Source organism: Grammomys surdaster, unplaced genomic scaffold (assembly GCF_004785775.1).
Source record: "Grammomys surdaster isolate TR1022 unplaced genomic scaffold, NIH_TR_1.0 100, whole genome shotgun sequence".
Lineage (NCBI taxonomy): Eukaryota > Metazoa > Chordata > Mammalia > Rodentia > Muridae > Grammomys > Grammomys surdaster.
The window spans coordinates 9,065,971-9,093,888 of record NW_021604579.1 but is presented as its reverse complement, the minus strand read 5'-3'; the positions used below and the strand labels follow the sequence as shown (position 1 = coordinate 9,093,888).

At 36.7% G+C, this 27,918-nt stretch overlaps 1 protein-coding gene across 1 annotated transcript in view; it reads left to right on the top strand.

Annotated features, from left to right (window-relative positions):
- Positions 1–27,918, top strand: part of Faf1 (Fas associated factor 1) — a 300,812-nt gene that overhangs the window by 233,157 nt on the left and 39,737 nt on the right. The window contains exons 16-17 of the mRNA XM_028787832.1: positions 25,507–25,587; positions 27,058–27,135. Of these exons, the coding sequence (XP_028643665.1) occupies positions 25,507–25,587; positions 27,058–27,135 (159 nt within the window). The remainder of the gene's footprint in view (positions 1–25,506; positions 25,588–27,057; positions 27,136–27,918) is intronic.

Here is a 27,918-nt window from a genome sequence, read left to right as displayed (position 1 = left end):
ATGTAAGGGTGTAAATTTACTTGAAAAGCTTTGCTTTGAGAGACAGCTCCAGAGTTTATGGGCATCCTCAGGATTGTTTCCATTATTCAGCCATCCAGACATTGAGAGAATGATGCTTTCATGAACCCCTAGGCCCAGCTACTGCTCAAGCTGACAGCAGACCTTGTGTTTTGTTTTTTGTTTTTTTTTCTTGCTAGTGGTGGGCGTGCAGGGATGGAGAATACAAGGGTTCTAGGGCAGTATGCAACTGAGTTGGAATGTCTGCAGGTAGCTCCTTAAAGGGTGATTTTTAAAGTTGTCGGAGAGGAAGCAATATTTATTGGAAACCTCAGGAAGTTAGAAATGTTAAGAGTGTGGAACATTTGCGGAAAACAGCTAGAAGCAGTAAACAGAGCCAGCTCAAGAGCAAGCCCATGTGGGCTGTAGCTAGCCAGGCCAAAGAGTCAGAGCTGCTCAAACCCTTTGAAACACACACACTGCCATGTGTGCCCTATTGGCTAGACATGGAGATGCAGGATTTGATGTTTTCTTTACTGGGTTTGGGAGGGGTGGGGGGAAGGTTGTTACTGTGGGGCTCTTGTTTTGTTTTGTTGGGTTTTTTCCTTTTCTTTCTTTTTGTTTGTTTGGTTGGTTTTGGTCCGGTCCTTTCTCACTATTCTTCATCTGAGGAATAGAAATGTTTACACTGAGCCATCTTATTTTGGAAATAACTTGTGGTTGGTTTTATCTATGTCAGCTTATAGCTGATAGTTTTCATGAGTCTCAGAAGAAATTCTAGACTTAATCTTTTGAGCAGTGCTTTAAATAGCTAAGAATTGGGGACTCTTTGAGATAGACTGATTACATTTTGTTAGATGTTCCTAAGGAAGAAAGTAGAGACCAAAAATGATTTCTAAGGATGCCAGATCATTCATTGGGAAAGGGGCATTCTACTCAACATTAGTTCTGGGGAATCTAGGTATCAAGATGCCAAAGAAGCTTAATGCCGTGGTTCTCACCATTTTTACTATATAGGAATGAATCAAATGAAGTTTAAAAATTAAAATGCACTTAGAGGAATGTATAAGGGAATAGCTACATGACCTTGGATTTCTCCAGTATTTCTTAGAAATGTACCAAAAATATGGAAAACAGAAGAAGAATCTAATGTTAAGGTGGACATAATAATATGTTATAACCCAGAACTCTGGAAATAGGCACGAGGACTACCACAAATTTGAGGCCAGATGACTTATATAACTAACTTATATAATGAAAGCCTATGCTAACTTTATTTTTTCTCTATTCTCACATAATTGGGGATCCCTGCTAAGGAATAGTAGGCCATTAGTGGATGAGTCTTCCCATCTCCATTAGTCCCCCAAAGACATACAAGCCCATAGGCTAACCTGATGCAGACAGTGTCTCACTGAGTCTCTTCCTAGGTGATTTCTACACTGTATCAAGTTGACAAAGTAGCCATTACCCCTGGGAATTTGAGAAGTTGTTACAACACATTCTGCACACTCCTGTAATCCAACAAAGCAGAAAGTATTCAAGCTTTGTCTTTATGAGCTTTACCCCTGAACAGCTGAGCAGTGTATTACTTGGCATTCAGGTCCAAACTTCTGCCTCCATTGGAAGCAAGGGACAGTGAAGAAGAGACTAAATATGTACCTTGGGGGTTTGATTTGGTTTATCTATTTTCAGAGATGAGGTATCACTGTGTGCCATGGTTAGCTTCAAATTCATAGTTCTCCTGTCTCAACCTCTCAGGTAGCTGGGATCATAGGCTTGCCAACAGACCCCGCTATGAATGTGTTCAGTATCTGCTTTTCTAAGTATTATTTTGTTTTCCATAAATCATCTCTTCAATGTCACAGTAGTCATAAGTAGTTACTGTCACTGTTTTACTGAAGGAGATCTGATGTGTATGTAGAGGTTAAATAACTTGTCAGATTACAACAGCCGCTTCATGGCCACATTCCACATTTGCTTTGCATACATCATGATCTGTTGTGACACTAACATACCTTTGTATTCATGAACTAAATTGAATCAGTACTCTTACAAAGATTAAAGTCAAAATTGACTGACTTGAAGTGTAGACTAGACATTCCTAGATTCCCAAATATCTTAACCAGTTGAATGGAATTTAAAAAAAAATTGTCTTACTGTCTACTTTTGTGCATGAAATATATTCACTGTTTAAAGTACATGTACACCCTCTTTGTTTACATTTGTTGCTCTTAAAATTCCTGTTGCTGATGGATCAGTTCATCTGTTCCTGACACCTCAGAGTAGAAGTTAGTAATTGTCATCTATGAGGCTAATGTAGAGAGATCAGTGAGTCAACACTGGCGTTACAGTTCAGCACACCTGCTCACGGCCAGCCCTCCACATTTCCCCTCTACTGCCTGAGGTGGAGTCTTCTTCATGGATTACAGTAACACTTTTTGACAAGTTTAGACTGGGTGGAACTATGTGTAATGACAGGACACAATTGATAATATCTCAGTAATGCATTCTTTTTGTTTTTCAGCTGTCACCGTCTATCACTGTAAAAGCAATCATTGTTAAATCGTTGGCCCAACCTGTCTACTTTTTTCTTTCAGTAACAGTAAGGCCAAGTGAAGTATATGTACTTTTCTAGTGATGAGATAGTAACAGGCTGTGAGGGCAGTGTGTCTGGTTACTTATTTACTTTTGTGTATAGCCTTGGGTTTTGTTTGGTTTGGGATTTTTTTTTAAGATTTATTTTTCTTACTTTTAATTATGTGTATATGAGTATGCCTGCATACACGTGAGTGCAGGTGGTGACTGAGGCCAGAAAGGCATTGTAACTCTTGGAGTTGGAGGTACAGGAAATTGTGTGTACTCTTAACCACTTGAACAATCTGTATACAACATTGTCTTAAAACTCAAAATAAAAATTAAAACTGAAATTCTTCTTACATGGCGCTTTCAATCTTTACAATGTCAAGCCTGATTGACACTTTAAAGAAATGTTAATGGAAACATTTCCTCTCTGCCCATGTATCTATTAAAAAGATTACAAAATTTGTTCTTTTCTTAAATATTATACACTTAACCTAAACCTTTTATTTGATTTTTTAATGTTATTTTGGAGATATTTATATCCCCCAAGAATTCTTTATGGCACTATATGACCATGTTTATAGGAAGGAATTTGGGAGCAGAAATGCCTATAATCCCAGCACTCAGGAAACAGAGCAGGAGAATCCTGAACTTGAAGGCAGCCTGAGCTACAAAACAAACAAGCCTGTTTCAAAAAAACAAACAAGCAAATAAATAAATAAATAAATAATCATTGTAGTCAGGAGGAATTGCTCTAAAGAGGCACATTTGATTCATTTCAAGAACAGATATAGAATGGGTAAACTGAAAGAACATTGAATTTATGGAAAACATGAGAAAAAAACAAAAAGAATATGTGAATTTGTTAAAAGCTTAGATTGCGTGTAGTAAGCAAGTTAAACAAGAGACTTGGTAGCCTCATGCTACAATTTTTCCTGTTAGCTTCTAGAAACTTTTTCTCTGCTTTCTTTTTTGAGACACAGTCTCACTAGTCCTGGTGGCCTGGAATTCTCTATGTAGACTAGGTAGACTAGATCCTAGAGATCTGCCTGTGTCTGCCTATGGAGTGCTGTGATTAAAAGCATGTGACTTTTCTGTGTTTGTTTCTTTTTTGTTGTTTGTTTGTTTCTTATTTACTAATTTTTTTTCACAAATTTGCTTTGATTCCAGTTGCTTCATCCAATTAACTATCCTTCCAGGAAACAGGTATTTGCAGTATAGTATGAAAATTCCAGAGCAGTGGCTGCAGGAAGAAGACATAGAAGAGACCAAAAACACCAACTTCTTTGTTTCAAAGGGTGATTTGTAGATACAGCTGAAGAACCAGTAGTAATTTGTTTTGAACACTAAACTTAGGAATTTCTCAGGGACCTGTTTTCCATGCGTCCACACTGGTACCATGCTCAATACTCGTACCAATAAGGATGTTACAATCCTTTAGATATTAATGATATACAGATAATTCTAGTAAAAAGATTACATAATTTTCATGATGCCAGGTATATGTAGGACATTGAGATAGAAATAGTAGTGGTTACATGACTGTATGCATGTATCAGAATTCACAGAACTGTATACCATATAATTCTTTTATTATATGTTCATTTGAAAATAAAATTTTTCAGAAGGAAAATACACAGTCTATAGAATGGACTTTAAAATCTGTTTTAACAGAATTTTATTATCCTGTATTAAATTACTTCTGAGGCACCTATCAAAATACTAGCAGTATGTGCATAAGGCTGGGTCATTTGTATATTCTTCAAAGTATGTGTTCTATACCCATCTTACAAAAGAATAAACTATGAGTATATGTAATACTTTCCTAATGACTAATTGGAAAAAGTCATATTTTATAGACAACAGTAGGATTGCACAGTGTTTACATTACAGATCCTGGCTGATGGAGTAGCAGTTCTCAGAAGTGTAGCGCTGTGACTACTAGCACCATAGCTGCCAGAAGGGATGATTTAAACATCATTTCTGTGTCAATGTCCTTTTGAGTTAGTTTCCAATTCCCTCTTATATAAGAGAAGATAATAGTCTTATGTTCTATCCATGTCTTGAAGATTAAGATAATAGATATTAAAGCATATAAAATAGCATGTAGTCTTCAGTTAGTAGCACATAAATGTTATCTATTATTTTTACTCTAGGATGAACTGAAAAAAAATGTTGGAATTGGTGTAGTCTTATTTCATCACTGTGTAGTTGAAGAAACAGCCGTTACACAGAGTCAGACTTGTCATCTGTTGCTTTAGTATTATTTTCTCTTAAATTAAATGTTTCTCTACATGTAATGGATGAGAGGAATTGGGAGAGCAGACTTTCCAAATGGTTTTGCATTTTGTCCTTTTGATTTTAAGATTTTATTTTTTAAGACAGGGTCTTAAGAGTCTCATGTTGGCCTCAAACTTGCTATGTAGCCAAGGATAACCTTGAGTGCTGAGATAGGCAGGCATACATATAACCGTATATTGTTTAGGCAGTGCTGGGTGATCAAACCAGGACTTTCTGCATATGAAACAGCACTCTACCAGTGGAGCTGTATCCTCACCAGCCCATATCATTTTCATTTTTGATAACATTTTATCTAGATTTGCTTATACTTTTTAGCATGTATAAAGGATTTATCCTGAGGAAAAGTAGACTAAATAATTATTTACTTATAAAATACAAAGAACAACAGTCTGGATTTTTTTTTCACTGAAAATACTCTAGGTATGTCGGAAACAAAGACATACATTTTGTTATCTTAAATCAGTTTATTCATGTAAAGCAATAGAATTATCCAGCTTTATAACCAACCCAAAATATTTGTGAACATCTCTTATCTAAAAAGGATAAAGCCTTCTATACAAGTTTTAATCCAATGATCAATTTGACTGTATACCAATGAGTATCTTATTACTGTTTACTAGGAGCTTGAACTTTCACTTTGTAAGTCAAGACCAGCCAACCATGGAAAACAAACCATCATGTGCTTGAGAGCACTTTTACATTTGCTTTTCAAAATGATGTATTTCTGTCAGGGAAATATCTAAAGTATATCTGCCTGTGGACTCCTTTACTCTTCGCCTTGGAGAAACTACTCATTACATGTGTTTTCTTGTTCTATATTTCAGTCCTGGAAATGCTTTCTTGTTCTATATTTCAGTACTGGAAATTTCTTCCAATGCTTTCCATGTGATCAGCCCTAGCCAGAATAGCGGCATCTCTGCTGTCAGGAAACTTGCCATTTGCCTGTAAAAATGAGAAATCAGCGGCTGAAGCAATTAAGAGAGTGATAGGAATGGAGAGACATAGGCCATATTCAGTGGGCTAGAAGGAGGGTCACAAGAAGAGGAAATACACATAGGCCAGAAGAACAGAAAGCAATATATGTATGAATGATTTGTTTGCAGCTATGTGTATGTATACCAGAGGCCAGAAGAGTGCATCAGATCTTCTGGAACTAGAAATACAAATGGTTGTGAGCCACCACTTGGGTGCTGAGAACTAATCTAGAATCTCTGAGGGAGCAGTAAAGGCTCTTAACTTCTAAGCCATCTCTCCTATCCCCGTGCATCCATTTTTTAAATTTCATTTTATGTGTATTGGTGCTTGATCTACATGTCAGTTTATGTACCACATGCATGCCTCGTGTTTATGGAGGTCAAAACAGGATATCCCATCCCTTGGGACTAGAGTTAAAGACAATGGTAATCCACCATGTAGGTGCTTGGGAATCAAACCTGACCTCTGAAAGGGTAGCCATCTCTTAATTCCCTTGTTCTTCTATCTTTAATGTCAGTTTGTAGCTACTTGTACAGTTGTTATGAAGGATATATCAGTTAATACTTGATAAGTACTTACATTACTATTTGATATCTGTTGAGTATCTCAGAAATATTTTGTGTAGTGATGATACTTTAAACTGAGTTTGAAAGAATGAATGGGAAATAACAGTTGGGACCTAGGAAGGGGAAGACATTGTAAAATCTGAAAATAAAATGTAGCTTATAGTTTTACATAGCTTGATGGAGGTGGAAAAGAAGTATTAAGTGTAGTACAAGAAGCAGTTATCCATAGAAAAGACTGAGGAAGCAGGAAAAAAACATGTGGTATGGCACATTTTTTTTTATAAGGTGTACATCTATATTCTGGTAAAATTTGAACTTAAACTCTGAGTAGTTAATGCTGTTTTTTAAGCAGAAAATTTACATCATTTGAATTTAGGAAACTGTATTGCTGTGTTCAGTCTTTACAATAATATTGTTATAATTATCAGCTTTGTTTGCTTTGTAAAATACATTGCTTTTCAAAATGTAGTCCACAGAGCACTTGGACCAGGGAGTGCTTCGTTCTTCTTAGGTTTCCTATATGAGAAGTGATTTCTGTGCTTCTTAAAATTTGAAGACAGTTGGGTTAATGGTAAAAGCACAGTTGTTTGATGTAGACAAGCACAACTCAGCAGGGTGCACCCTGGCAAGTTACATAGCCAGCTTGTCTGTCAGGAAGTAGTAATGCTTTTTTGTGGTATTGTAGGAATGAAAAGAAACAATTGTAAACTGACTATTATCCGTATTCGTCTATGTTATCATCCCTCCCAAACTTATCATCTATTTCTCAGAACTAGTGAGAAAAGAGACTCTTAGGAGTCTTGTCTCCAGTTTCTAACGAAAGGCTAATGTCAATTACGTGTGCACTAAGTGCTTTATAAATATGTACCTGAATGACTGAAAGAATGAGTTTTCTGGGGAGAAACAGGAAACTATGAGACCCATGAAAATAGAAATGTTAAATCTTGAATAAGAGAGAACAGGGTTTAAACAGAGGTATTTGGTAATGTGTTGGTCCCATCCCAGGTCACAAGGCAGATAAGTAGACTGTCTTAGGATTAGGTAAATCTTTACACAAATGCTCACAAGCTAGCTGGCTTTCTCTAGGTAGGCATTGCAGCAGTTTCCTCTTTAAATCTTGCCACTAAAGAAATTAGCAAACCACTCCTAGATCCAGCTTTTCAACTCACTGCCACATACCACCTCTACCCAAATGAAAAAGAATCTTTTCTAAACACTTCTCTACCGGAAATTCCAGAGACATTCTAGCAGGGCATGACTTCAAGATTAAAACTTGGCAGTTCCTTGTCATGTGTAAATTCTCTCTGATTTCATGGTCCTCATGTAGGCTATTTTTAAATTACTTTATTTAAAACTGTTAACTGGAGTTTCTTTAATAACTAGTCTTCAATGTAAACAGTAAATTTAATATATAGGTTCAATCTTTATGTAATAAGAACCTAAAAAAATATCGTGTTAGCTTTTCCGTAGTTTTCACTGTGTTGTTTTTGAATGCTAACAGTTCATTAATGATTTTGTAGACAAATCAGTTTAGCTCATATAAATCTAGATACAAAGGGTTTATTTCTTGTTTGTAGATACCTTGCTGAGAATGTGTAAGATCCTGAGTTATGTATGTATGGACATCTTCTTTATGGAGGGTGTGTAGAAACACCCTCCATAAACATAGAAACATAGAAAGGGGTATACACAAGAGTACATGTGTATGTGTTTGGGATGTGAGGAGTTATGTATGGTATGTGTATATGGTGCTTGCACATGAGTGTGCTGGTACTATGTGTCTGTGTGTGCTTGTATGAAGGACAGAGCAAAACAAGTGTCTTCCTATATCACTCTCTGTATTAATACCTTGAGACAGGGTCTCTCACAAAACCAGGAGTTTACCTTTTTGGTTAGGCTGACTAGCCAACAAGCTGTCAGGATCCTCTTGTCTCTGCCTCCAATGCATATACTATACAAATAGCAAATAGGAATAGACAGATGAGAGAGAGAGAGAGAGAGAGAGAGAGAGAGAGAATGAGAATGAATGAATGAATGAATATATTTGTGCAGCGAAACAGTCATTCATTGTTCCTTGGTATTTTTAGAAGCTACCAAGCCTCAGACATTGTGTGGGACTAAAGACAGAGATGAAAGAAAGCAAAGTTTCTTCGATTTGTTTATAGTCTGAAAGAAGTAGTTATATTAATAGATGAGAGAAATTACAAACCTGGAGGTAAACATCCCTTCGTTATCTCTATGGAGAGTCCATTAGTAATCAATTGAACAAAGTCTATACTTGGTAGTCTTGTTAATTCGTGTAGCAAGTGGAAACAGATTCTTCACACCCAGAAAAATAATTCTATGACTGTCCTTTATGCTAATGTAAGGAGTGTGTTTGCATGTTTTTGGAAAAAATATAGATTCAAGAGAAGTAAATTAGAAAGATCTCTTAAGTTAGGTATTAGCATTCTAACCAGCTGTGGGACACTAGGAATATCACTTCCCCTTTCTATGTCTCAATTTCTTCATCTTTAAATAGGTCTCCTTTTGGCCAACCCTATTGTTGTGAGAATACATGTGAAAGTGCTTTGTAAACTTTGAAATACAAAACTTGAAGGACTAAAAGTCCCAGATAAAAACATAGAAAGGGTATTCATTAATATTTCCTTTACAAGTACTTAATGATAGCTTTGATGAGATGGACAGGAAATGAGAGTATTTTACAGAATGAAAGCCTTAGTGGTATTCTTTCCTCTTCTGCCCTTGCCCCAGAGCCTTTAGCTAGACTTACTATGTAACAGAACTGTATTGGAAAGGAAATCTGTGTTTAACCACAGCTCGCTCTTTCTTTTCTTTCTTAGGGTGTGTGGCCTCAGTAGACATGTTCTTCTGAGAATAATTTCCTAATGGATACTGAGTAGCCTTTTAGTGGTATCTATTTGAAAGCACCAGTTTTGTCAGAATTACTGCTTTCTGTAAAACTAATAAGAATCACTGCTCATGAACTTGATGTGTGAAGTAGGATTTACTAGGACATCCTTTTTTTTTTTTACTAATTTATTTATTTTTTTCAAATCGTAATTCATTCACACAGGGGTTATAAACACAGAAAGGCAGGACGTGGGGAAGGGGATGACACTGGAGTGTGGGTGTTCAGGGGGAATACAGATATCTTTCAGAACGGGGTATCAGCTGGGTGAAGGTTCAGGGGACAGGTCACTATGACTCTGCCTATGATTCACTTGTCCTTATCTAAGTTGGTATTGTCTGCCAAGGCTACCTATTTACAAGGTCTATGACTACTCAGGCTGGTAAATTTCCACGAAAGCTGCCTGTTTACAATAGCTTATAGCCATCTGTTTCAATGTTTTCCACAGAGACCCAAGACTTGATGTTAGTATACGTGTATGACAGGCCAATTGCTGATTTTAGGCCTATGGCTGATTTTAGGCCTTCAGTGTGTAATCAGGGCTGCCCCTGACATCTCCTCCCTTCTCTAAGTATAGAAAGGCTGTGGCGATTCTAATCTTTCGAAGGCGGGGATAGAGGCCTGACCTCCAGTAATTGAGGGGGACCTTATAATGGCTCCAGTCCCCCTCTCGTTGTCCAGTGAGGCATGAGGGCCATACCCGCAGGACATCTTTTTTTATAGTATATTTCAGTCTAGAGTGGGACTCAATTGTTGGCACACTCCAAATTGATGTCCATGTTGTATGTTCCAAGAGTTACAACATGAAATGATTCAGAGCTACTTATTCCTCTATTTATATTGGAAATTCAGATGCATCTCCTTGGATTTGCTTCTTCCTTTATGTATCCTCTTTCATAAATACTTTTTGGACATTAGATTTGATCATCTGTAACTTCTCTATTGTATTTTGCTTTTCTTGGATCTCTGTGTTAGAATTTAAGAAACTTCAAGTTGATTATATTTAATTAATCTTCCTTCTTTCAGGCTTATTCCATACATTCATATAATACATTTTTATTACATTATACTCCTTCTCCCAGCTTTTCTCCTATTTCTTGTACCACTTTTCCCTCTGACTTCACGTTTTCCTTTAAAAAAAAAAAAAAAAAAAAAAAAAACACTGAGACAACTCAGTGCTACCTGCATGTGCATGGGCGTGCGATGGTCTACTAGAACATGGGTAACCTCACAGAGGCAATATTTCTGAAGAAAACTGACATTTTCCTACAATAGCCATCAGTTGCCAATAGCTCCAAGGCTAAGGGTAGAATCAATGAGCCCTTCCCTTATCTACACTCGGATTTTATCTGGCTAGATCTCATGCAAAGCAAGCAGTCATAGCTGCTATAATTCTTAATGTTCATGGGCCCTGGTATGTCCAGCAAATACTGTTTTGTTGCAGACACCCACTAACTCTGACTCTTAAAATCTTTCCACCTACTCCTGTGCAATGATGCCTGAACCATAAGGTGGAGGGAATGTGATATAGCTTTCCTATTGGACACTTCACAGTCTCTTATGTTTTACATACTGACCAGTTGGCAGTCTTTATATTGCAATTTGTTGTAAAACGAAGCTTCCCTTGTGAGGATTAGGTGATGTGCTAATCTATAGCTATAAAGATAAGAATTTAGGGGCAGTTTATTACTTTGTCCACTTACCAAATTTATAATATTAGATTCTTCCCTAGGGCCTGTGACCTTCCCATTTACAGGGTTATTTTGGCCAAGTTAACAGCACCATGTGTGAGTTTCGTCTTGTGGATTGGATTTACATTCCATTAGAAGTTATATTTGTTCTCATAACATTGGCACTGCTATTGTACCAGGGGATATATCTTGTCAGGGCAGTCATTATTGTAGCTCTCTGAGTTCACAGCTGGATAAAACTGTTGATTATTTTCTTCCCTAATACCATGCATGTCACCTTCCAGCATGATGGAAGCTAGCTAGGTTGGCACCACTTGATTTCTCCATGTTCTATGTCCCGAGAATGTCATCTCCAGTGACAGATCTTACCATGAAGTTGTAGGATACAACCAAGGACATTGGGAGAGGCCTATGACCAAGAATTTTTTTTAGAAAGGAATCTGTCCCTGGCATTGGCTTTTTTGTTTGTTTGTTTTGTTTTGGTAGCCTATGAGCCTGGGAATAGCATTCTACCCCATTCTAGAGTTACTTCACTTAAACTCCTGTTACATGTGAGTAGATGTATGTCTTAGGGAACTTCTGCAGTAGGTTCCCATATGACATTCTCAAAGCTCTTTAGTATCCTTCCCCATACTCTCTCTACCTGCATTTTTAAATATGTTTTTTGTATATTGACCAGTTGGCAGTCTTTGTATTGTCATTTATTGTAAAGTTTCTCTTGTGAAGGTTGAGAGATGTGCTAATCTATAATTATAAAGATAAAAACTCCATTAAAGCCTTCCTGTTCCATTATTTCTCCTTATGACTTCACATCACCTATTTTCTATATCCTTCCCTTGAAATTCACCACCACCCCACAAATGACCTTTTAGTAGTTTCCTGCCTTCAATGGGTACTCTATCTTAAACACCCATATCTAAAGATTAAAAACTAATATCTACACATGAGAGGGAACGTGGGATTTGTCTTTCTGGGTCTAGGCTAACTCATTCAGTATGATTGTTTCTAGCTCCATCCATTTACCTGTGAATTCAAAATTGTATTCTTTACAGCTGAATAATACACCATGGTGTAAATATGTTACATTTTCATTACTTATTCTTCAGTTTACAGGACATCTAGGCTGTTTCTGTTTTAGCTATTACGAACAGAGCAGCAGTGAACATGGATGAACAGATTCCTCTGTCATAAGATATAGAAGTCTTTAGGAATGTGCTCAAGAATTGTATAGTTGTATCATTTTGTAGATGTATTTTTAATTTATTGAGGAACCTCTAGGGAACTGTGTGTGTGTGTGTATGAATGTATATGAAAATTTCAAAGATATATATACATATATATGCACACGCGTGCACACACACATATGAGTTAGAGAGATGGCTCACTGGCTAAGAGCACTTGTTGTTCTTGGAAAAGACATGGGTTCAATTCCTAGCATCAACATGGATGTTCACAGCCATCCATAATCCAGTTCTAGAGGATCTAGCACGCTTTTCTGAATTCTGCAGTCACTAGGTACATGTGGAAACCATGCATTCACACGGTACACAGATACATATGCAAGGAAACTACTCATAAGTATAAATCTAAAAAAACATACAAATGGGACTCAGTAAAGAAATATCACTTTTTTAAAAAGTATACTTTGACAAGTTTTAACAAATATCCACAAACTCGTCTCTACAATCAAAATTGTGAACTGTACATCACTCCCCAAAGCTTTGTGTACTTCTCTGTACTTTCTTGCCTGCCTTTTTACCAACTCAAGTCACGTGCTTTTTCTGTCAGTATAAATTTGTTTGTATTTTACAGAATTTTGAAAAAGATTAAATCATGCCATAGCCTAGCTTTTGTCACTGACCAAAATATATTTGAGATTCATCTGCATTGTTAAGTATATCATCATTTAATATGTAGATATACCACAATTTCCATTTTTTTGTTTAGGTTAGATTTTTATCAACATCAATATTTTTAAATGAAGGTGGAGTTTCTATAAAATGGTTATTGTTTCATATATATAGTTTAATGGCACTTAGTTTTTTTCCACAAGTTATCCAAGCACCATCTAGTAATACTAACAGTGTGGCATTTAAAAATAATTTACATTTGAAAGTTTTACCTAACTACTTTTTTAAAAAACCAGTTAAATAGCCAAATGATCCTAGTTTACAATATGTTTTGTAACTAACTTATTGTGTTTCTAACAGATTCAAATATTTTATTCATTGCTAGGCATCTTAGATCTTAAAACAGCCTGTGAATATATAAAGTCTGACCTCTAGCAGCCACTAGCAATGTGATGAGTATAAAATTTGCACACATGAGATGAGCCTGAGATTAGTTCTTGTCCAGTGGTCATTGAAAATAAACACTGCAGATTTTACATAACTGTGTATCAGCATTCGATAGCTGCCAGTAGAAAGACATTCAGTCTGCGGTTTGATATAACCCTTTACCGACTGTCTTCTTCATAATTTCAACTCGGTAAAATCAAGTAAAAAGCTAAGTTTCCATTCTTTTTCTTATGTTTCAATTTAGAGAACGAGGCTAATCAGTCTCATTTATCCTTCATTTCAATGCTGTCTTGTTGGGCCTTCGTCTTTGGTGTTGACTTTCTTCAGAATAAGTCACTCAGTTCTGAGCCAGCTTCTTCAAGTTTCTAAATCAGTGGAGTTTAAAAACATAAGAATGCAGTCATGATTAGATTGAAATTTATTCAAATACCACTAATTAAAGGCTTTGTGTACCCACTGTATAAAATTGTAAGAGAAATTGCCAAGTAGTATCATGACAGAAGTTTCAGTAATTGTTCTAAGTAAGAAATGTCTAGACAAAAACTCCTACTTCTGCTTATAATTTGCATTTTTCCTGGTTTGGTTTAAAAAAAAAATGTTATGTTGTTTGGTGAAGTAGTCTCTAAGATTAACAATTTATTGTGGAAATAGCATAGCATCATGGTGTACTACTGTTGGTATATTCAAATAGGCCAAGTAAGTTTGGCCTGGAGTAAGTTTTAATGTCAAAAGGCAAAAATGAAACAATGTGAATAGGCCACAAGGATTAATAACAGGAATTATGCCAGTTCTGTGTCAAATGGTTGGTTATCTTTATGAATCTTTTTTACTTTGTTTTTTTATTTTAGTTCAGGTCATTTACTATATTACCCAGGATGGCATTGAATGCACCACCCTCCTATCTCTTCTTCCCAAGTGCTAAGGTTGTAAGCAAATACGACTCACGAAGCTAGCAGAGTATTATTTATGTAAGGTTGTAGTAGACTCTGTGCAAGGCTGTGGCTCTGGTAGTCTTTTGTGATAGTTACTACCAGTCAATCATATAAGAAACTTTCCTTTATAGTCACCCAACTTTATTTGTTTATGATTTTCTTAGGCTTTGTATTTTTATTGTGTAACTTCAAATGATATAATTTGGGGGTTATATTTTATTTGGGAGCTGTCACAAGTGAAATCTCTTACAATTTTGTGTACATGTTTATGTATGGGTACCTCGCTTATTTGCCCTGAGTTGTATGGTTTATGTATGATGAACATTTTCATAAACTGCTAAAATGTTTTCCAGAGAGGCTAAACCATTTTACATTCTCACCAGCAATGTGCAAAAATGTCAATATCACCATATCCTTATTAACACTCAGTATAGCTAGTGTTTTTCATTTTAGACATTCAAATGGGTGTGTAGCATCTCCTGGTTTTAGTTTGCATTTCCTATTTACTAATAAGATGAGGAATCTTTTCATGTGGCTCATTTGTTTTACATATGCTTTAATTGTTGAAAGTTTTGAAAATCTTAATGATTTTAAAATTTAGTTCTTTTTATTTTTCAGAGTCCTTTACATATCTAAGATACAAAATCCTTTATTTGACCTGATATATAAAGACTTTTCTCCCTGTCTGTGGCTTGTATTTTACTTCCTTTTATAAAGTGAGTTTTTATTGTCTTTAAGAAAACAGAAGTGCTTAGAGTTTTTATTGCTGTGAAGAGACACCATGTCCAAGAACTCTTTTGAAAATCCAACCAACCAACCAACAAACATTTAGTTGGGGCTGGCTTACTGTTTCAGAGGTTCAGCCCATAATCATCATGGCAGGAAGCAGGGCAGCCTGCAGGCAGACATGGTGCTGGAGAAAGAGCTGAGAGTTCTACATCTTGATCCGGAGGCAGCCAGAGGAGACTATCTTCTGCACTGGGTAACACAGAGCATAGGAGACTTCAGAGTCTACCTACACAGTGACACACTTCCTCCAAGAAGGCCAAACCTCCTCCAATAAGGCCACACCTCCTAATAGTGCCAGTCCCTATGGCCAAACATTCAAACTCATGAATCTTTGGGGGCCATACCTATCCAAATCACCAAAAGAAGTTTTTATATTTAAATTTAAGTTAAGCATTTTTTTCTTTTATGTATCCATGCTTTTATTTTTTTTTTATATCTGAACATTTATTATTTTTTCTTATAGCAGGAATTTTTCTTTTTATTTTATTTATTTATTTGTTTGTTTGTTTATTTATTATTTTTTCTCAAATCGTAATTCATTCACACAGGGGTTATAAACACAGAAAGGCAGGATGTGGGGAAGGGAATAACACTGGAGTGTGGGTGATCAGGGGGAATACAGATACCATCAGAACAGAGTATCGGCTGGGTGAAGGTTCAGGGGACAGGTCACTATGACTCTGCCTATGACTCGCTTGTCCTTATCTAAGTTGGTATTGTCTGCCAAGGCTACCTATTTACAAGGTCTATGACTACTCAGGCTGGTAAATTTCCACAAAAGCTGCCTGTTTACAATAGCTTATAGCCATCTGTTTCAATGTTTTTCCACTGAGACCCAAGACTTGGTGTTAGTATACATGTATAACAGGCCTATTGCTGATTTTAGGCCTATGGCTGGTTTTTAGGCCTTCAGTGTGTAAGCAGGGCTGCCCCTGACATCTCCTCCCTTCTCTAAGTATAGAAGGGCTGTGGCAATTCTAAACTTGCGAAGGCGGGGATAGAGGCCTGACCTCCAGTATTTGAAGGGGACCTTGTAATGGCTCCAGTCCCCCTGTCGTTGTCCAGTGAGGCATGAGGGCCATACCCGTCCCGATGTCTTTTTCCTGGAGAGAGTATCCATGCTTTTAAATCAGACTTAGAATTGTCTCCTAACACATGGTCACTGTGCTTTCCTGTGTTCCTCTGGTAGAATTGATACAGATCTTACATTTAGGTCTATGACCCATTTGAATCATTCTGTAGATGGACCTATGCATTGAAATTTGAGCTATGTGGATATCTAGTAGTTCTTTTTCTTTTTGATTGGATATTTTCTTTATTTACATTTCAAATGTTACCCCTTTTCCCTACCCCATCTCCCCTTTCTACCCCCCTTCCCTGATTCTATGAGGGTGTTCCCTCACCCACCCACCCACTCCCACCTCCCCACCCTCAAATTCCCCTACACTGGGACATCAAGCCTTCACAGGACCAAGAGCCTCTTCTTCCATTGATGCCAGACAAGGCCATCCTCTGCTACATATGCAACTGAAGCCATAGGTCCTTCTATGTGTACTTGTTGGTTGTTGGTTTTGTTCCTGAGAGCTCTGGGGATCTGCTTGGTGATATTACTGTTCTTCCTATGGGGTTGCACACCCCTTCAGCTCCTTCAGTCTTTTCTTTAACTCCTCCATTGGGAACCCCATGATCAGTTCAGTGGTTAGCTGTGAGCATCCACCTCTGTATTTATCAGGCTCTGGCAGAGCCTCTCAGGAGACAGCTATATCAGGCTCCTGTCAGCACGCACTCCTTGACATCCACAATAGTGCCTGGGTTTGGTGATTGTATATGGAATCAATCCCCAGGTGGGGCAGTCTTTGGATGGCCTTTCCTTCAATCTCTACTCCACACTTTGTCTCCATATTTGTTCCCAGGAATATTTTGTTCCTCTTTCTAAGAAGGACCGAAGCACCCACAGTTTGGTCTTCCTTCTTCTTGAGCTTCTTGTGATCTGTGAATTGCATCTTAGGTATTCCGAGCATTTGGGCTAATATCCACTTCTCAGTGAGTGCATAACATGTATGTTCTTTTGTGATTGAGTTACCTCACTCAGGATGATATTTTCTAGTCCCATCCATTTGCCTAAGAATTTCATGAATTCATTGTTTTTAATAGCTGAGTAGTACTCCAGTGTGTAAATGTACCATATTTTCTGTATCCATTTCTCTGTTGAAGGACATTTGGGTTCTTCCCAGCTTCTGGCTTCTATGAACATAGTGGAGCATGTGTCCTTGTTATATGTTGGGGAATCTTTTAGGTATATGTCCAGGAGTGGTATAGCTGAGTCCTCAGGTAATGCTATGTCCAATTTTCTGAGGAACCGCCAGAGTGATTTCCAGAGTGGTTATACCAGCTTGCAATCCCACCAACAATGGAGAAGTGTTCCTCTTTCTCCATATCCTCTCTAGCATCTGCTGTCACCTGAATTTTTGATCTTAGTCATTCTGACTGGTATGAGGTGGAATCTTGGGGTGGTTTTGATTTGCATTTCCCTGATAACTAAGGATGTTGAACATTTCTTTAGGTGTTTCTCAGCCATTCAGTATTCCTCAGTTGAGAATTCTTTTTTTTAGATCTGTACCCCATTTTTTAAATAAGTTATTTGATTCTCTTAAGTCTAACTTCTTGAGTTCTTTGTATATATTGGATGTTAGCCCTCTGGATGTAGGTTTGGTAAAGACCTTTTCCCAATCTTTTGGTTGGTTCTCTGGTGGAAGTTTTGGAGTCACTTAAGTGTACTATTATATCATCTGCAAACAGTGATATTTTGACTTCTTCCTTTCCTATTTGTATCCCTTTGACCTCCTTTTGTTGTCTAATTGCTCTAGCTAGAACTTCAAGTACTATCTTGAATAGATAGGGAGAGAGTGGACAGCCTTGTCTAGTCCATGATTTTAATGGGATTGCTTTAAGTTTCTCTCCATTTAGTTTGTTATTAGCTACTGGTTTGCTGTATATTGCTTTTACTATGTTTAGGTATGGGCCTTGAATTCCTGATCTTTCCAAGACTTTTAACATGGAGGGATGTTGAATTTTGTCAAATGCTTTTTCAGCATCTAAATGCAGGGATGGTTCAATATACAGAAATCCATCAACATAATCCACTACATAAACAAACTCAAAGAAAAAAAACCCACATCATCATTTTAGTTTTAGAGCATCACCTTTTTCAACTCTTTTGAAAAGCAGTTGCTTATAGAACATAGTCCATATCTGAATTCCACTTTTTCCTTTGTTTTGTCTTCATACTGATACAATGTACTTGCTTCAGCATCATGACAAATCTGGAGATAGTCAAAGGAGTCTTCTGGCTGTTTTTCTCAGAGCATTTGCACTTGTTCTAGGTCCCATGCATTTCTGTATGAGTTATTTTGGTTGGAATTACGTTGAATCCATAAATCTTTTAAAGAGAATTGTCATTAAAAACACTGAGTTTTGGAGAGAATTGTAGTAAAAATAAAATGTGATTTTTCTAATACATGAAAGTTTTTTTCTTTCTATTTGCTTAGATCCTGAGTTTCCTTTGGAAGGAGTGATCAAGACAGAATTTCTTTGTATATAGCCTTGACTGTTCTAGAACTCTCTCTGTAGATCAGGCTGTCCTTGAACAGATCTTTAGTTTCTTAATGATATTTTACTACCTTTGATGTACAGATCATTTGTGTGTTTTTCACAGTATTTAATGTATTTTATTTTTCATGACTAATGTAAACTTCTAAGTTCTGATCATTTATTGCTAGTATATAGAAATGTAATTGTTTGCTATGTCTTATATCCTGTAATCCTGCTAGCTCTCTTATTAACTGACTTTGATAGAATTCATAAATTTTCAGTGACTTATTATTCTGAATAAAGGAAGTTCTATATCTCCCTTTCCATTATGAATAACTTTTATTTCTTTTTTGTCATATTTTAAAATCTCTTCAATGCCAGACCTCTGAAGTTCATGAGGTGAAAGACAATTTCAGCTGCCTTTGCCGTATAAAGGATGGTAAAAGGAAATTCATGGGGGGCTGGAATTTGTCAGTATGGATGAAGAAGTTATTATTAAAATAATTGCTTTTAAACAAACAAAACTTAACCAATGTGATTCACCCTGTATTCATCCTAATGGATGAAGACAGCAGCTAACTATTTCAAATGCCGAAAACACTTTGAATGTAATAAGATTTAGAGCAGAATGTCCTTAACATGATAAAGAGTAGATAAAAACCTCTGTAGATAAAAACCTAAGCTAAGTTCAGATAGATAGATAGGTAGATAGATAGATAGATAGATAGATAGATAGATAGATAGATAGATAGATAGGCAGGCAGATCTGAATGGATGATGGATGGATGGAGATAGATTTTTAAATTATTTCAGTTAAAATATAACTATATTATTTCCCCCTTCTTTTCATTCCCATCCTTTCCATATACTACCCTGCACTCCCTCTCAAATTCTTGGCCTCATTTTTCTTTAGTTGTTATTTTTAATTTCTTTTCATTTCATTTTTTACATGCTTTGATGTCTTTATGAGGGTGTTAGATCCCCTAGAACTGTAGTTACAGGTAGTTGTTAGCTGTCATATGGGTTTCTGGGACTTGACTGGGTCCTTTGGAAGATTAGCAAGTGCTTCTAATTGCTGAGCCATCTGTCCGTCCTAATTGTTCTTGTTACATATATGCTTAAGTTCACAGTTATATAAATACAACCTGCTGTGTCCACTTAGTGTTGCTGGTTATGTATATGATTTCAGGACCGACCACTTTGTACTAGTTAACCATTAGAAGGCTCATCCCAGAGGAAGACTAATTCTCCCTCTCTCAGCAGTCATTAGTTCTTCATCTAGGGATGGGGACTTGTGAGAGGTGTCTTTCCACAGTTGCATGTCTATTGGTGTTGTCATTGCTCAGGTCCTGTTTAGGCAGCCAGATTGTTGGGGTGTCATGGATGTAGCTTCCCTGTTGTAAGGGGGCAGAATTTTACAGTGACTTCCTGGTCTTCTGCTCCCTTTTCACCCTCTCATCCTTTATGTTCCTTGAGCTATAGGCATGGGAATTGTGTTGTCTATGTATCTGTAGCTTATGGCACCCTACCATCATTTGTTATTTGTTTTTTGATTAGTTGTATTGTGAGGGGAATCCAAGAGACTCTTAAAACAATATAGATTATTGATGTTGTCACTGGTTACCTCCCAGAGATTGAATGTAAGACCCTATTGCTAAAGATACTGTACACTTCAGACAAAGGACTGCAAGAATCTAAACTTGATCTTACCTGAAAGCCTTCTCCCTAAGGACTAATTTTTAATAGTACCAGAAGATGCTATACAAGCTGTCAAGGAAGGGAAACAATCAATAATGCCACTAGTTATGATGCCTATGAACCATAATCATGACTAGCATGACCAAATATCCCAAGTAGTTAGTTGGCAGTAACTAACTCCTCTCTAATTAAACTTAAAGGCCTACTCAGAGAAATCATGCCTGGTACTGGAAGCTTACCCAACTTCTCTTGGCTAGTGAGGTAATGGGTCTTAAAGGAAAACCCTCTAAACTACTTTACTAAACCAACAGAATTCTTTATTGCATTCTAAATACTTATCCTTATACCTCAGCCCTCATTAAAGAAACTTCACTTTGCTACAAATGCATTAGTACAGCTGTTTTCTGTTAACATCAGGAAGAGGGCAGGATATCTGTTCAGATCACTTGATTCACTACTGAACTAGCATTTCTAGCAGTCCAATAACTAATAGCTCTGCTCCCCCACAGAAATCTCTGCTCTATAGTCTCTTCTGTGTGGGGTTTTCTGTTTTTCTAATGTGAACAGAAACATGGTATTTATCCTCTTATAGTTGTCTTTCATTAGCATAGTGTTCTTTTTGTTTATATTGTAGTATCATTTCTTTTTATAATTGAATTAATACTGTGTGTGTGTGTGTGTATGCATTTATATACGACATTTGTATGTTCACCTTTCTGTTTGTGGATAAATACATTCTTATTGGACTTTTATGGTTATTTAAAGATATCTACTTGAGTCCTTTGCCCTTTTTCTTATCAAATACATGATTTGTAGATATTAATTATATCTTGAAGACTGTCTTTTCTCCATGGCATCTTTTGATACTAGAAATATTCTTAATTTTTATGAGCCCGCCCTTCCTTTCTCCCTCCCTCCTTCCCTTCCTTCCTTCCTTCCTTCTCTCCTTCCTTCCTTCCTTTCATCCTTTTTTCCTTCCTTTATTTCTTCTTTCCTTTTTCAAACTTTTGAGACAAGGTCTCACTCTGTAACCAAGGCTGGCTTAGAGTTCACTCTACAAGGACATTTGATGGCCACAGGAGTAGTGTCAAGAGGCACACTTCAGGTTATAAAAGTAGATTTGTGGATTAAGTTTAACCCCAACCCCTGAAATTTTTTTTAAAGTCTAATATTATAAGATAATATGTGTATATCAAGGGTGCCTCAACAGTATAACCTCTAATTCCCCAAATTAGAGGTTACTTTGAATAGGACAGTTGAAAAGGTTCATTGAAAATCTATAGAAAAGATCAAAACAAATAATACTCATGTTCAAATAACTGTAAACATACAAGCAGACCATAATAAATTTGTGAAATTTCATTCTGAACCACATGTGTTCAAGAAGTCCTTCTGCCATGATGGTCAGGAGGGGGATGCACATGGAAAAGATGGGAAAGCATTCAGGAGCCCTGAATTCCCTACTAAGCTCTGTCACTAGCTTTATTAGAAAGGATCATGCATTTACCCATTCCTGTTCTCCATCTCTAAAGTTGCTCCTTTAGCCATATTTGTCCTTTTATATTTATAAAAGAATATGAGAGACAGGTATAATTTTGAGCAATAGAGCTGATGGAACAGAACATAACATTTAAGGAACAAGAAAAGAGTAACCCAACCTGGAACACTTAACGATAGATCAGTATGTTCTTTAACAAAATGTTAATGATGTCACAAGTGGATTATCGGCCTTCTTCATATCCCAGCGCTAATGTTATGGCAAATATAAAGTTGATACTTAATGAATATTTGTGGCAAAATGAAAGGAGAAGAGAAGGGCAGGCATGACAGTGACTAGTTGATTTAGGAAGTCTTCTACAACAGATGGCACATTCTGGGGCACAGATCCTGTATTTAATGTTCTTTTATATTTACAATGATCTGTTCTAGAACAGAACTGTTTACTTAGAATGATTGTTTTATGAACTGTAGTTGTGCTTAAATGGTTTCCAGCTGAGGTAGCTTGTCCCTGTGCTGAATGTACATAGTCCTGCCCAACCAGTTGACTCCATTGACCAGGTGGCCTGTTTTGTAGATGTGCTATACCTTTTTTCCTCTTTTCACTGCTAACAATTGATGCTTCATCCTAAAAAGATTATTATTTATCCACTGTACACTTGGAGCTGAGGGTGTAGCTTAGAGGTAGATCTTGTGCCTAGCATGTATGAAGCCCTAGGTTACAAATAAATGAAAATAGAAGCTAGGCCTGGTGACACATGCCTGTAATCTTAGTACTCAAAAAGGCGCAGACAATAAAATCAGTTGTTCGAGGCCAGCTGGGGCTACATGAAGCCAGTATAAAAATAAAAAAATCAAGTGTAATGGCACATGCCCTTAATACCAGTGTTTGAGATGCAGAAGCAGGCATAGCTCTGAGAGTTTGAGGCAAGCTAGCCTGGTCTATATTATGATGCAGGCCAGCCAGGACTACATAGTAAGAACATGTCAAAGAAAGTTAGAAATGGGGTTGGGGGTGTTGCTCTGGAGAAGTAACTCCGTGGGTAAAGTATTTACTGTGTATGAGGACTTCAAGTTGGATTCTGGAAGTGTGTATCTGTATACCCCAAGAGTGAAGATAAGAAACAGGCAGATCACAGGGGCTTCTGGACAAGGATTCTAGTCAAATCAGTGACCCTAGGATTTGAGACACTTTCTCTCAAAAACTAATCAAGAACACCAGAAGAACACTGCCTGTAGAATCAGCTAAGCAGGTGCTCACAGACACTGAAGTGGCAATCATGGAGCCTGCATGAGCCTGTGCTAGGTCCTCTGCATATATGTAATAGTTGTTTAGTTTGGGGTTTTTGGGTTCCTCTAACAGTGGGAGTAGGGGTATCTCTGACTCTGTTTGCTCTTGGGACCCTTTTCTTTCTACTGAATATTATATGAGAGATGAGTTTAAAAAAAATTAAACCTAAGATTTAGTACAATAGCATTAGACACTTGGCACAGATGAGTGCACCTCTACACACACATACACACACAAACACACACTGTTACATGCATTTATTTACCTTACATTAATAAACACCTCAGAAACTGTCAGGAGAATGTAAAATATAGCAATATACAATATAGACAAACTCTCCTCTTTGTGATGCTTACTTTGTATCATAGGAAGGATCCTATATAAATAACTATATGATACATAATTGCAATTTAATAAATGCTTTAAAGGGAAAGCACAGAATTTCCTGAAGCCAAGACCAACTTCAAAGAAGTGAAGTGAGGAAAAATAAGATCAAATTAAAATTTCAAATATCTTAAATATTTACATAGTGCAGATGTAGAAAGGAGCAAGATTATTCTTATAACTTGTTGATTGCATTCTAGAGATAGATAATTTTGAAAATATTTATCCATGGGCACACAGGATCCATAAGAGTTTGATGCTTTAATTGACATGTAAAAAAGAAAGCAGTACCCATTCATGTAGATTACTATCAACAGCAGCAGGAATTGTGCCCAAGTGTGCTAGCCCACCCAGTGCTCCTCCTCAGTTATGATGAAGAAACTAGAATACAAAGTAACTGGTTTAGATGAAATCGATAAGTGGCCATTATGCATAAACTTGTATGGTTTAAGGAAAGGTATTTACAGAATAATAAATTAATTGAATGAACCTGTAAACAAAACAGAATGTGCCTTGTTGAGGCTATCAAGTCACTATAAAACCTCATAAAAAGAGTGGAGTGAAAAATTACCAGTTTCAGTTGGTAAAAATATAGTTAGAGGTAAATATGTCTACATAGTTAAAATATCCTGCTAAATATATCTCTAGTACATTTTAAGGCCCATTTTTATGTATAAGTTTCATTTTCTTGTATTATTATATCTGTTTTTGCTTTATGATTACCTAAATATTATTGGAATTAGAAAGCCTTATGGAGAAGGCCAGTCTTGACTAGGTATCAGAGAGAGCACTTTAGAGAATCCTTAACATACACTCCATATTGAGAAAGTACATAACTAATTTGAAAGGGAAGGAAAGAGAAATGAAATTTCCAATTACAAGTCAGAAGTAGGCAAATATTTATGACTATTTTTTCAGTTTAATGCAACAGTGACTGAAAGAAAAACTTGTATGTGTGCAGTTATTTATTAAATTTAAATATGTAGCCAGGCATGGTATGTGTATATTGGATATTCTAATAGATTTTACAAATAAAAATTTCAGTTAATTAATTTTTAATTGCATATAAAATCAACAGTTCAATATAGGCAAATAGTCTACTCACTTTAGAAGGTCAAAGTATTCAGAGAGCACGTGGCTCTGGCTCTGTCAGGCAAGTGTTTCACAAGCATGAGGACCTGAGTTTGGATCCCCAGCATGCTCGTCACTACAGTGTGCAACTCCAGGGCTGGGAAGGTGAAGTAGGGTCTCTAGAGCTCATTGGCTAGCTAGCCTCTTACGTTTAGCTTTTCTGGTTCTCTTTTCTTCATGTTCTAGTGTACCACATGTACATATATTTTTTGCTAGATTCTGCATATGAGAGAGAACATGATTTCTTTCTGAAATTGTGTGACTTCACTTAATTCGATCACACACACAAAATATTGTAAAAGATTTTGACACAAATGACCTCTGTTTGTTGTGTAATTTGAGTATGAATGTAGTAGGGAAGTACCTAGTAACCAAAATAGGAGAGGTTATTTGTCTTAACAACTGAAATTTTAGTGATGTTGTGTGAAATAAGGTTAACAAGGGTATTTTTCCTTCAGCATTTTTTGTTTTTTAATTTCTTCCCAGTCCTTAGTATCAGTGCTAAAAAAATCTCCAAACCAGGAGACAGTGGGAGAAGAACTTGTAATTATGCAAATAAATTAAGTGTTCCATGCTTTACTACAGTTTGTATGCTACTACAGTGAATTCTCACAGTAGCTCACAGTGTTTCAATTTACTATAAAGGAAATGGAGGTTTTCCAGAGGTGTTGTCATGCTTACAAACAGTCACATGGTCGGTTATAAACAGTAGAGCTAGGTTGTTCGTCTTGCTTGTTCGTTTTTTCTGTATACTTTAGAAGCTCCTTGTTTAATTGTAATTCATTCATTTATTTAAAAAGAAAATAAGACCGTTTTTCTTTTTTTTTTTCTTTAAAAATAAAATGATGAAACTTGGCCTGAATCTTTTATTTAAGGATGAACGTGAAGCCAGAGAAAATGTGAAGAGAGAGCAAGATGAGGCCTATCGCCTTTCCCTTGAAGCTGACAGAGCAAAGGTGGGTTTGGTCAAATTTCTTCTGGAGTATAGAACTGAATTCTAAATAGTCTTTGGTTGTCTGAATGCCTTCACACACACACACACACACACACACACACCCTCTGTCTCTGTCCCTGTCCCTGTCCCTCTCCCTCTCCCTCTCCCTCTCCCTCTCTCTCTTGTTCTCTCTCTCTCTTTAATCACTTAGAACCCTAAAAAAATGTTAAATTTTCATTTGAAAAAGCTAGTCAACTAACAAAAAGTAGATCTACCCATAATTTTCAAATCATCATTCATTTTGACAAAATAAGTTGTGTTAGAATCATAAAAATGGTAACAAAATGAGCCTAGTATCTCTTTTATTTATGTTATAATTAGTGAACAGTAAAACCCACCAGGATTTTTTTCGTGTATTTATTTCTATGTGTATGCCAGAGTGTAGAGGTCAGAGGACACCTTGAAAGAGTCAGTTGTCTACTTTCACCATGCAGGTCCCAGGAATCTACTTCAGGTTGTCAGATGCGGCAGCAGGCACCCTTTCCTGCTAAGTCACTTACCTGCCCAAATGTTTAAGTTTTTTGAATGACAAATGTGCTGTTAGGTTGAAAACTGATGACTCATTTATGCCCTCAAAAGAACACTTAGAATGTAAGTCAAGACCACAGACGTCTGTCTCCTAGTGCAAGTGTCCTACAAGCATCAGGGAACCACGGAATTTTGAACGTTCATGAACTAAGTTTCAGTGGAAAGAAAAAAAATTATCTTTCTAGCTTTTTTGAAGAGCCAGCAAATGGGAATGTGCTGGGGATGTTTTCTACAGGTAATCTCAGTGAACTACACAGAGGAATGGGCAGTAGAACAAGCTAGCCTCTAGAAAGTATCAAGGCATAGAGACAAACTTATTTATGCCAGAGAGAGAGGTGGAGATGGAGAGGGGGAGAGGGACGAAGAGGGGGAGCGAGAGCAGAATGAATCAAAAGTGGGGGGCAAAAGAAATGTTCTGATGGTTTTGTGTAGAGTGGGAGGTTGTTGATGATTTGGTTTGATTTGGTTTGGTTTTAGAAACAGTCTCTGTATTTTGGGTTGGCTTTTAATTCACTATATAGCCAAAAATGAATGTACTTCTGATCCTCCTGCTTCTACCTCCAGAGTGCTAGGATTTTGTGTCACCATGCCTAGTTCATGTTTTGTGGTGTTAGTTTTATTTCCATTCTTATTCCAAAAAAAAATTGCTATTACCACACTACCCATGTCGATTATGTTGAATAAGCTCTTTAGATATAACTTCTTTCTTTTTCTTCTCCTGCATCCCAGTAGAAGCAACTCAGTTGAATCATATAATACAACAAAAATAATAAAATTCCTCATAGCAGAATTCAGTACTCTATTAAACATTTATCACAATCCTATATGAGCTTGATTGCTTTGTTTTATTATTTTTTATATAAATGTTTATTAAATATTTACACCTTGTTCATTGTATTAACAGAGAGAAGCTCATGAGAGAGAGATGGCAGAACAGTTTCGTTTGGAGCAGATTCGCAAAGAGCAAGAAGAGGAGCGCGAGGTAGGGCGTAATTTAAGAAAGGAATGCTGTTGTACTCACTAGTAAGGCTATTAATATTTTTACAACACAATTGTGCTTTTTCTGTGCTCATATTGGTATTAGAGACAAAACTTGTCTTTAGAAGAATTATCCCCAATCTATTGTGTAGAACTCTTATAAAAAACCTGATAAAGTACTAGATTCACAGTTTTCTTTTATTTTTGTTTTTATCCCCTATTTGTTGCCTTAAATAAGCACTTCCCATCATTCTTATTTTCTTACTCCGAGAATATACTATCTATATTTCTACTCATCAAAAATACAGTGTTGCTTCTAGTGTCTTGCATTGAGCACCTAGTTTGTTCAGCTGATATTTTCCTTTTGAGTTTATGTTTATATCAATATAAAGAAAATTTTTACTGTGTTTTTTATACTATGCACCTTGCAATCTGCCATGTGGAATCTGCCATGCTATGCCTCACAGTCTTTAAAATACAGATTATGGTGCTAGAATAATAAACATTGGGATAGATGCATGCCTAAGGGTAGTAGGAATAAGGGAAAGAGCATCAGATACTTTCTTTCAGATTTAGAATGCTTTTCTAGACATGAGGTCAATAACTTGGGTCACTTATTAAAAAATAGAAGCTGTCTGAGAAGTTATAAAAAGCCTAGAGATCTAACTGAGAAAATGGATTAGTTATCATCATTCTTGGTAAAAGATGCTGTCCTTTCAGTTTTTCATTTATTTCTGTTCCTCTCTCTCTCTCTCTCTCTCTCTCTCTCTCTCTCTCTCTCTCTCTC